Source organism: Schistosoma haematobium, chromosome 3 (genome assembly GCF_000699445.3).
Source record: "Schistosoma haematobium chromosome 3, whole genome shotgun sequence".
Taxonomy (NCBI): domain Eukaryota; kingdom Metazoa; phylum Platyhelminthes; class Trematoda; order Strigeidida; family Schistosomatidae; genus Schistosoma; species Schistosoma haematobium.
Genome location: NC_067198.1, coordinates 1976073 through 1988658, shown reverse-complemented (window position 1 = coordinate 1988658; position 12586 = coordinate 1976073). Strand labels below are relative to the sequence as shown.

Below are 12586 nucleotides of genomic sequence, written 5' to 3'. Positions count from 1 at the left end.
TTATAACCTTCATTTGGTTCTGGTTATTAAGTAGACACTCTCGAGGTCAGTTTGGCGTCACTCAAAGGTCGTCCATAACTTATAGTGTCATCAAATAATCTATTTTATAATACAAGACAATATACTTACTTTGCAAAGCTTCTATAGTCTTCTTTATCAGTAAAATCATCTGTTTTATTCCCTAAAGATGTCAATAGAATTGAAGCTAATAGAGCAGCTGCGATAGGTTCCTGGAAAATAAATACAAATAATAAATTGTGTTAACAGTATAATGTTGTGGAGATTGTTAAATCTCATTGAAATCATGAACTGAATAATGTCAGATTACCGTTAGAAACCTCATAGTACTTGTATAGGATTCCTTATAAGTGTGTATCCATGACCCTGCAAGCGGGAACCGAACTCAAGAACTTCGGTCTCGCCCGCGAACAACCCCGATAATTTGAAACATACAAAGTATATTCATTTAGATTCACAACGAAAAACATTCATTATTCAAGAAAGTTTATAAACGAACAAGCGCTAAGGGATCTATCAACTTCTATCTTGTGTCCGGTGCTTAGCCTTCAAACCATTGAATCACTATTCATCCAAACCATTCAAAAAAATTGATTATTCTGCTAATTGAATCCTTAATTCCATTTCCTAGATAGTTCTAATAAACCCAGACTACATTCACACGACAATTTGAAGTGAAGTGCAAAATCAAGGATTTGTTTGTCTCTCAAAATAAATCAAAACGATTCATGAGAATGTACTATTGTTTATACGATTTGTTTGCTATTTAATTAAGAGTCACATTTGTTTAAGTTAAACTGAGTCGTATTTTCACAGATGAATTCATGAGTCGATCTAGACTAGACTTTGATTGAAAACCTGCAAGCCATTGACGAACGTTTCGTCCTAGTATGGGACTCCTCAGAAGTGCATGTCCATGATCTTACACGAGGGAATTCAGCTGTGAAAATACTACAACCTTCACTAATTCCTCCGTGTAGTCGTATTCATTAAAAGGCAATTCAATAACCTACCATGTGAACTAAACCTATTAAAACAGTAATCGAAAACTTATGCGACAAGCGAACAACACGGATGTTTCCATGTTGAGCTTTACATCATGGTAAGAGGTCAATTTGAGAAAATTGTAAGGAGTAAGGAGGTGTATTGAGTTACGCCTTACTCTTATATCCAATAGTTGGTTTGTTTTAACTAATTACAGTTAGGAAAGAACAGACAGCTTTCACATTTGATAAATGCATCTCACAGGTTCAAGTAAGGCTGACGACAACAGTTTTAAAGATGCGTTTAGTACGATGAGCCATTCATTTTAAGCTTTAACAGATGTCTACCTCAGTACAATGGAAGATGGTCGCGCAACTTGAGGTTAGAAATTAACACCATTGGATGTCAGCTCAATGGTCCAGTAGGTTATGCGTTAGCGCGCGAGACTGAAGGTCCTGGGTTCGAATCCCTTCGGCGCAGGATCGTGGATGCGCACTGCTGAGGAGTCCCACAATAGAACGAACTGGTCGTCCAGTGCTCCTAGGTTTTCAATGGTGGTCTAACATCAATCGGTTCATGATCTCAATCAGAAAAAACTTAACAATCTCCACAACCCCTAAACTGATGTTTCCCATAAATATTGGGAAAAACTCGAAATAATTTAGAACATAGCCTTGATGTAAACTGTCTTTAATAACATTTCCGTAGGTATATGCGTTAAAAATGATACTGGAAATCATCTGGTAAAGTCAGTTTATCTACTCTGCAAGTGGTCTCTGTGTTTCAAGGCTCACGAACACACCACGCATATACGATTTCGTGGATGGATTGGAGCCCCTGGGTTTTGACGTGCGGGTTCCTCATGAGGGGTAAGTATATGACACGTGCACATTGGTAACGTATAAATTCACAGTAATGAATCCTACATAATACATATAGATATATTTACCTACTTGGAAATGTAGATAATCACCATTTCCTTACATGACTATCTCTTATGTATTGCATCCATACCACTGGCACAATGACTTTCGCCCATGCACTTCATAACATATGCATAAGTATAAGCACTGTCGGGAAGGGATGATGATCACCTCTCCATATCTTTTTATTTTGTCTTCAACTTGTTGGACTAGGTCACTGATTTGATTAGACATAAGACAGAGTCTGGTGCATACACTTTGCGTATAACTAAATATACAATTACACAATCCGAGACTCATACTTAAGTATACACATTGAGCAGTCCACAAGAATTGTGACCTATGAATTTGGAAACCCTAAGTAATCCAGTTTATAAGAGAATAGAAGATTAGTTCGATCTCCATCAACCATCCAGGTTAGCTACTAAAATTCCCTTTAGTACTTGGTACCAACTTGCATACTAGATTAAATATAATCTAATAAACAATAATAATAATAAAGTAAATAAGATTCTTATTACTTTTTCCATCGTCCAAAATAATTCAGCCATACGTAGTTTACCAACTAATATAGACCAAATTAATAGTTCTCTAGCTGGACGATCCAATTGAATTGATTTTGTTTGTTCTTCATCTAATTAAATCGTTTGGGTTTGTGTGTATGTGTGTACATGTGTGTGTGTGTGTGTGTGTGTGTGTGGTTCAGATAATAACACAAAGTCAATAACCAATAATATTGTATTCAATAGATTGAATTTGGGAAAGCCAAAATAGAGACGTCAGATTTCCAGTTTCATGAAGAAACGAACAGATAGGAAGCAATGAAACAAAGAAAAACACAAAAAAAGAAGGCAAAAAGAGGTGGTATTAAGTTAAAGAAAAAAAAAGGAATCGTACTAATTCTAAGTATAATCGTCAGTAGTTTTGTTAATTCAACATGTTGTTACTAAGCCAAAAAAAAATATATATATATATATACACAATTCTACACAGAACAATTAGGTTCTCGTCAAAAATAAAAACTAACCATTTGGTTAATCATTATAAGAGTTTACGTAAGAATTAGGTTAGATACAATCCAATGATTAATACACACAAATACATACATACACGTACACATACACATAAATGTAAAAAAAAAGAGGGGAGGAACAAACATGTCACTAAGATGATAAGTGAAGAGGAGCGTGGGAGGAGGAAGGCAGGGAGGGAGAGAGAGAGAGGGGGGAGATAATAAACTGTTCATTCAAGAAATATACATGATTAATGATCGTGCAAAATTCAATAATCGTTCAGTAATGTTTACCATTTTCTTTTCTTTTTAATTGCCGTGCATAAGATAATTAATGAGTCTCAATATTCATAGAAATGGAATGAATGAATAATACTGAGCTTAAAGTTATAGATTCAGTGAAAAATTCAAGATGAAGTTGAAATCATGAGTCAATTGAAGCTAGACCACTGTGGAAAACCTGGAAGCACTGGACGGCCGTTTCGTTCTAGTATGGGATTCCTCAGCAGTGCGTATTCATGATCCCGCATCCCGCTAGGATTAGTTGAAGTTGTATATTAACACTGTTGGATCCCGGCTCAGTGCTCTAGTTGGTTAAGCGCCTGGCGCGAGATTGACAGGTCCTGTGTTCAAATCTCGCGGGTTGCGGGATCATGAATGGACACTGCTCAGCAGTCCCATACTATGACGAAACGGTCATCCAGTGCTTCTAGGTTTTCCATGGTGGTCTAGCTTCAATTGACTCATGATTTCAATCAGTGAAATTTCTAAAATCTCCACAAAACCCCTTCTGAAAGTAAATATTATTGATTAAGATTATGAATTGATCAATGTTAGAATAGAATTAACAATCTGGAAGTACTGGATAACTGTCTCGTTTTAGTATGAGACTCCTTAATAGTGCACATTTACGATTCTATACCAAAGGGATTCGAACATAGGACTTTTAGTCCCTCGTGTGAATGCTTGATCACTGTGTTAATAATTAACTTCAATTGATCTATGATCTTGTACAACCCTTCATCTATTGTTTGAGGTAGATAATTGTCTCATACCCGAAACAGATTGGACTCTATTGCTCACGGTTTCTCACTATAACTCTGATAATTACTTCTTAGAGTTAGTCACTAGTGAACAGTATGAGAGGAGACACATACTATGAAGAGACGGATGTCCAGTGATTCCAAGTTTTCACTAGTGGCCTAACATTGATCGTTTCATGATCTCAGTCAAAAACTCAGCAAGCTCTACAACCTCATACTAGTTATAATAATAATTATGAACAGAATACTGAGTTGTGTAAAAGATACATTTAAAAAAAACTGCAATTCTTGTAACAGTCACATTGATCCGTAATTGAATAGTGTTGAAATAACTTTAATTATATAAATGATTCAACAGTGTTATGTACAGTTACCTTCATGTTGTAGGATTTAATACATAAGTGCTAAGTGATATGGACACAGTGAAGAAATCATAATGTACAACTTAAATTCCGTGTATTATGAAAAATTTAGTGAGATTTACCTTATGATCTGAATCAATATACATTCTCATTGATAACTTAGAAATCATTAGATGTCATAATTTTATGATTTTACTTCTAAGCCACTGCCAAGGAACTCCTAATCACTGCCTTCTGATGGCGAGGGTATTGTTTAATTAGTTAAGAAGACAAAAAGCGAATGTTCAGCACTTTAGCCGGGTCAGTGGACACGAAGGGTCCACCTAGGGAAATTGGAAAACCCTGATTCCAAATCAATGGTGTACATAGAATCCAGGATCGTGAAGGAACAAATGGCGTATGAACCAATCATTCGTTACAAACTACCATAGGACTACATCTGCTAACATTGCTCCACTGCCTTGTTGATTAGACCTATAGGTCGAAGGCTTCGAGTGTGGCTTCTTAAGAAAAACCATCTATTTCGGTTTGAGCACCCGAGAAGTATGCCAGCCCTCACACAAATTGAATGATTTATGTGGCGCATATATATTTAATGCCTCCTTGTACCAATATTTTTGTGTTTAAATAATAATAATAATAACCATCTACCTGGATTCTTATATGTATACAATGGGATACAATATGTCGTTAACGCCATCCTACCATTGGATATTAGTCAAAAATTGTTTATGTATTACAATACAACTCTTGTAGACTGTTGTAATCAACATATTAACCTAACACTTACAACCAGATAATTATCGTGGGTGCGCACTGCTGAGGAGTCCCACAATAGGACGAAACGGCCGTCCAGTAATACCATATAGTGACTTAAATCATTTCATTTATTTTATGTAGCGGAAACTTGAATAACTACTAAAGTCATCATTCAGAAGATGCAGATGCTTATTAACAGTTGCCTACGCAAAATACTTCGGATTCATTGGCCAAATAATATCAACAACAACTTACTATGAGAGAGAACAAACCACATCACAGCGGAACAACAAATCAAGAAGAAGCATTAATGAATGGATAGGACATACATTGAGTATAAAGTACTCAACTATGTCATAAGATAAACTCTCATCATTTGAAATCCTCAAAATCAAAAGAACAAGAATAAGACCAATGAAAAACATATTATATCGAGAAATAGAAACAAATAGGAAAACAATGAACAACAAATGAATATTTTTTTGATTGAGATCATGAACCGATTGATGTTAGACCACCTTCGGAAACCTGGAAGCACTACACAGCCGTTTCGTCCGATTGTGGGACTCCTCAGCAGTACGCGTCCACGATCCCGCCCTCAGGATTCGAACACAGGGCCTTCAGTCTTGCGTATGAACGCTTAACCAACTGGACCACTGAGCCGACTGGCATCCAATGGTGATATTGTCTAACCTCAACCAATCCACGAAATTGCGCGACTTATTCTAGTAAACAATTGAATAGAACAAGAAATGAAGATGCAAAACACAATGGATTGAATTTAATTGAACAATCATCAATCATTTTTTGTTTTCATTTCATAGAAATTAAAATAAACAAAAAAATTTTTTTCTTTTTTTCTCTCTCTCTCATCTTCTTTCTATTTTCATGCAATCAATGTAAATATATTAACCATTGAATAATTCAATCTATTTTCAATGGAATACATTTCATGTAGCCATGGTTACAATGAAGATTGAATTTGAAAAAAAAAGAAGAACACAACTAAATAGACGGGGGGACAATTTAAAAAATGTAACTAATTAATTAATTAATTGGTAAGACAAGACAATCTCACAAATACGTTTAAATTTATGGGGGGATATATATATTTATACAGTAAATATAAGACAAACAAACAAACACATACACGCACACACACGCACACACACTACGCACACGCACATACACACCTAGGGAGATGACTTTAAAAAGTAAATGATGAACATGCACAACTGGGTTTTTTCTTTTCTTTTTCTTTATTTTTTCTTTCAATTTAATTCATTAAATAACTTTTAATTTGTTTTTTTCTTCGTTGTTTTCTCTTTTTTTCTCTCCAAAAAAATATTTTAAATGACTAATTTGTTAGTTGAATGATAAAAAACATAAATGAGGAAAGATTAAATTCAGAAAGAAAGAAAGAAAGAAAGAAAGAGAGAAAGAAAGAAAGAAAAACAAAACAACAAGAAAAGTAACACTTACAATCTTCTGTAACCATATCAGGATGATCTAGATGCATCATTTTAACTGTAAGAATACATATTTGTATATATATATATAATTACGTAATCACTTCTAGGATAATATGAATTACATTCATAATTTGTATAAATATGTCATACATAGGAGGTAAAACCCAGATCACACGTCCTTACTATGCCTCTTAGATAGTGAGACTTGTACCATAAGCTAAGATGAGCAGTAAACTGAGTGGTAGAGGTTGGACTAATTAATCATTTGACCGATACCCATAAACGATTACAAGTGATACAAAAATTGTCATAAATACAGGCGAGATTCTAATTTATGGACGAGCCAATCAGAGGCGTTTTAGTGATTTCAAGGTTACGGCGCCAATTTCAGTGCTTAATGCTAACGTACGATCGGTTCACAGAGAATTTTGTACAAAACGTGATAATTGAGCGGCTATAACAAAAAAACGGCGGGACTATAATTTGTTGATGAATCAATCAAGTATAAGATAATAGATCTCGGATTTTAACGCGAAAGCCTTTCATTCATTTGGCTAAATAAATTTCTGGCATTATAGCTGATGTCAGTTCGTGATGAGAACCCCATATATAATTCCTAACTAAGGCAAATTATGACAAATATTGCGAACTGGATAATAAAAGCACCAGTAACACTGGCTGCAGCCACGTACTACAATATATACGGATGATTGGAGAGCGTACAGACTCATACATTGGCTTGGTTATGTGCATCGTGTCGTTATCTACAAGTGGTATTTTGTGAACCCGACAACCGGAGTGCACACAAACAATAATGAAGCTATATGGTCAATGCTGAAAGAGTATTTGAGACTTTATGATGGCTCCAGAAGCCGACTATTCTGTAGCCATATGGTTGATTTCCTCTACTGTATTCATTATGATTTTAATACCTCTGAACCTCTTTCTAACTTTGAAAAGTTTTTGAACCACGTCTAAGAAGTGTATCCACTTTATTTCTTTGGTTTTGTATAATATATTTTTACTCCATACTGACTGTCTGCTGACTGGCTAATATTTCTCATGGTCGCTTAAGATTCGTTCAAAGGTCGTCCATAAGTAGTTAGGGTCTCGCCTAAATACATTATGAAGGATCTTGTATTGTAATATTATTTACATGTATCACTATTGAAGAATACAAGCGTTAAAATATATTTACATTAAAAAACAAGATAGTGATTAACAGTGGAATCCTGCATTAAAGAAGGATCTGATACATATGACATTGATCACCCACTTTGTGATCAATCATTTTGAAGTAATACTAAACAAACACAAACCAAACATTTATAATCAGTATAGAATTGTATAGATTGTTAAGTCGTAATTGAGATCATGAACTGACCAATGTTAATTAACTATTATTGAATACTTGGAAATACTGAATGGTCACTTCGTTCTAGTATAGAATTTCTTAGCAATGAGCATCCACGTATCCTGTATCAAACCCAAGACCTTTGATCCCTCAACTGAATGTTTAACCTCTAGATCATTAAGTTGACATCAATGAACCCATAATACTACATGATCAATATTCTATTGTCTTCAATGTTGAACTATCATACATCTGACACAGTTGAATTTCACTAGTTTTCAGTGATAGCCTAACATTGTTTAGATCTTGATCACAATTTAAGAAGGTTTCACAAATGTAACGTTTAAGATGGTAATGATAACTTATTACATCATATTGTCAAATATTACTCTACATGTTATATTATAATAGATACATAAAATAGAGTAAAATCGGGAGAAAGAGGGAGAGGGGGGTAATTACACAATGTTTCTTAATCACAATATAGAAACAAAAACAAAAAAGAAACACATTAAAAGCTAACATTCACATACATAGAAATACAAGACAAGTTAGATGCAATTCAATAGATTAATCTATTCAATAAAACAATGAAACTTCTATTATGATCCTTAATCTTAGATACAATGAAGTACAATGAAGTAGTTAGTAATATTAGTAATATAAATATACATATTTACCAAAACAATGAATTCATTTCAATTCGAGCATAATTACAAATGTAACCCCCTTCACTCTCTCTCCCACCCACCCCTCTCTCTATCACCCTAGTTACTTGTTATTTATGCAATTAATAATTACATAACAATTATTTGTTATTTATACAATATAATAATGAATTAGTTCTATTATAATGCATGACAACATTCACTACTACCTGGTTCAAAGAAATTTGATGGAATTAATAAATCTGAAAATAGATTGTAGATATTAAATTATCGAATAATAATAATAAAGATCAATAATAATAATAATCATAAAAACATTGTAAAAATCGATTATTGACTAATACATGACATGTAGAAGGGCAGTCGATGCTCTTTCATGAGGAGTAACAGGAGTAAGTAGGTAAGTTAGTAAGTAAGTAAGCATTGTGTTCACTTTTAATATCAGCTTGAGATAAACACTTGCTGAGAGGATTAATGTTATAACGTTCGCTTTTCTTCATCTACACGAATTGGATGTTAATGTACCACCTTAGACGAATATCTACAGTAGATTCTCTTCCAGTGTCTATTCTACAGGATTTCAACACAACTCAGATCAATAATACATGATTCGTTTAACTAGAACGTAGATATATATCCACATTCAAAAACTGATAACAATCCAACACAATACAACACATGTAGAAGAGGGGTTGATAATCTTCTATGAGTGGTAACAGGCGTAAGTAATATTTTTTAATATCAGCTTGGAACAAACATTTGCTGAGAGCATTAATGTTATAACACTTGGTTTTCTTCGTCTACATGAATGGGATATTCATTTAACTTAGACGAATATCTATACTAGATACCCTTCCAGTGTCTATTCTACAGGATTTCAACACAACTCAGATCAAGAACACATGATTAGCTTGACTAGAGCGTAAATATAATTCCAAATCCCAAAACCCGACACAATCCAACAACAATGAACAATCAATAATAATAATTATTATAAGGATAGGGGAATGTATAACTCATCTAAGACCTATCAGACTATCTATAAATTTGACTAAGCAAACAACCTAATCATTATCATCCTCTCTCACATATCAATGGAATTCATTTATCTAATACTGTTAGGCAAATACACACTGAAGGTAATATATTTATTAACAAAGAACACTTCAATTTGAGCTAAAATATTATATTGTATTCAACTTCCTTTAACCATAATTAGTAACATGTTATTCTAATTACTTGAATTAGAAAGAAATAACGATCATAGAAGAAAAAATAAAGATGGATTCATGAATTAAGTGATCTCGTTTACGACTTAGGATCAACTTCATTAACCACCTGGAACTCCTCTGGGACTATTGGCGATCACAAGTCCGGATAAATGAGGTGAGTTGTGCATAGGGTTAGCTACCCCACTCTGTAGAAAACTAACCCGTTTTAAAAAAAGAAAACGCTAACCAGAAAAATAAACTCATTCAAACACATACAATCGATTTACACATTGATGTACAGTCATAAACGACGACAAATAGGAAGGTGTATATAAATGAGCAATTATGAATGTAAAAATACAACCTGATAAGATATGGTGACAGATATGTATCGTCATCTATTGTTAAACACATAATGAAACCAGATATAAGTTTGATCTTAACTACGGGGCTTTTGTGGTTAAGCACATAAGATTTAGGTTATGATTAAATTCAAAACCATTTAGTGTATTCAAACAAAGAGTTTATTGACATTGTAAACCTAATCTGGTAACCGCTAGGGTTGAAGTTATCACGAGTTCACTTAATCTACGAATGAGAAACAAGATTCGGTGACCAAAGACCATTAAGCTAGCTATTAATGTGTCCCAGCCCCGCTAACTAGAGGGAGAAGTCCAAGCTTGGAATTGGGAAGTATGTTCTGCAAACACCCAGAAACGAGTGATAACAACAAACACAATTCAAAACATATATATATAGTACAAAACCGTCCTTAGGGAGAGTTACCAAATAGCATACTAAAAGACGTAACGAACCAATAGCATTTAAGATATTTCCCAATGGGAGATACAACATGAAGGTGACAAGAGCGCCTAAATAAAATTACAAAATTAGGTCCTTTATTAAGTGAGTTCTGGGGATCTAACGCCCCCAACAGTAACATATTTCTATTATCCGGTAGGCTTGTTTGAATATCTGAGCTACTTGTTCCTATCATCTAGATATTTCAACAAGTGATCTGTTTGTGTTTGTTTGTTCGAACACGTCATTATGTCTATTAATTACATAACCTATTCAGGAACGTTTATGAGAAAAGTTTACGACTTTTCTCTGTATAACTTACAATAAAGTTCAATCATCATCAGAAACATCGTGGTGGTTGGTAGTCAATATGCATTGAAAACAATGAACATCATTCAGATGTCGATTCCTGAACTACTAACATATAACTTAGAATCATTTAATATTTATCATCAAGATCGATCATGAAATAAGAAACTGAAACTTGATTGACGTCATTAATCGATTAATGTTAGACCACGATTGAATACCTGCAAGCACTGAACGGCCGCTTCGTCCTATTATGAGACTCTTCAGCAGTATGCATCCATGATACCGCTTGTGGGATTCGATCGTCGATCCATACACAATGATGATTTACAAGTATATATATGTAAAGAAAAAAAAACCTAATCTGCTTGATATTAGTTCATATTAATAAACTATCTTCCTATAAATGGAACTTCTAGGAAAATGTTTAGTTCTTATAAACTAAACTAACAACACATTAATAGATATTGTTCATTATGAAAGTATTTGATACATTCGTTTAATGGATCCATTAATGTAAAATTATTTACAAGAGTACATGAGGAGACTGGGTGGTCCAGATGACCGAGCGGTTCAAAGCGCTGTGTTCAAGTCGCAGTCCACTCTGTGAGAGTCGGTTTGAATCCCACTCCTGACAATACATACATGAGGAGACTAATAATTTATGCACGATCTTTAAGCAATGCTATAGTGATCTTGAGAATGTACACCTTCTTACTAGAGCTAAATGACGGTTATAAACCTGTGTAAAAAGTAAGGGTTATCATTTACATTTGATGGTTAGATTTAAGAACTAGATTTAAAGTTTTCATCATCAACTGATACTAGCTAAAATATTAAAACTCTATTTAATCAAATAGATGAATGAATTTTGCGCCAAAATCTAAGATCTATTATCTTAAATCTGATTGGTTCATTCATAAATAATGATCTTACCGCGTAAATTAAATAATCGAATGTTTCTAATTTCAACGATAAAATGGATGCTTTATGTAATTATATTTTGATGCATAAGGTTAAGTACAATTATAGACATACATTGAATCATCTATCTACTTAATGAAATAACATCAAGATCAAATAGAAGTCAAACAGAAGTTTGTAATCAACATAGTAAAATGAAAAACGTCTACAGGGAACAAATACTTAGATAACGGTAAATCAGTTATACATTTGACATTTGTACGACATATTGATCACCACCCAGTGATCAATTCAATTGTGATTACATCTCAGTCCTACAGGACGTCGGTCCTGGCCTGGATAGCCCACCGGTAAAGTCTCTGACTGTAAAGCTGGGTGACATAGGATCAAATCTTTCAGGGAGCACTAGTTCCCTTAAGACTACAGGTATACCTTGTTGATGAGTGCCAAAGAGCATGAAACCTGGGTCCAAGGTCTCCTGTTAACTACCTCCGACCACCATTCTATCACATTATATTAGTACCGTTTCTAGATATATCACCTTTAAATGTAGTATGATTTGAAAGTTATAATCAAGTAATGATCATTTTATAAGAAAGTACTACTCAATATGCCTATAATCATTTGATCGAGTACTTTTTTCATTGGATACAGTAATAACTAAATACATTCAGTGTTACAAATATTCTTATTCAGTGAACACATACGATACAGATATATATATATATATATATATATATATATAT

The 12586-nt window shown here is 33.8% G+C and overlaps 1 protein-coding gene across 1 annotated transcript in view; it reads right to left on the bottom strand.

Annotated features, from left to right (window-relative positions):
* The window catches only part of TRPM2_3 (Transient receptor putative cation channel sub M member 2), a gene marked incomplete at both ends in the record, with an annotated part of 120225 nt that overhangs the window by 42984 nt on the left and 64655 nt on the right, over positions 1 to 12586 (bottom strand). The window contains 4 exons of the mRNA XM_051218923.1: positions 130 to 230; positions 2447 to 2559; positions 6584 to 6628; positions 8805 to 8837. Coding sequence (XP_051068658.1) covers positions 130 to 230; positions 2447 to 2559; positions 6584 to 6628; positions 8805 to 8837 — 292 coding nt within the window. The remainder of the gene's footprint in view (positions 1 to 129; positions 231 to 2446; positions 2560 to 6583; positions 6629 to 8804; positions 8838 to 12586) is intronic.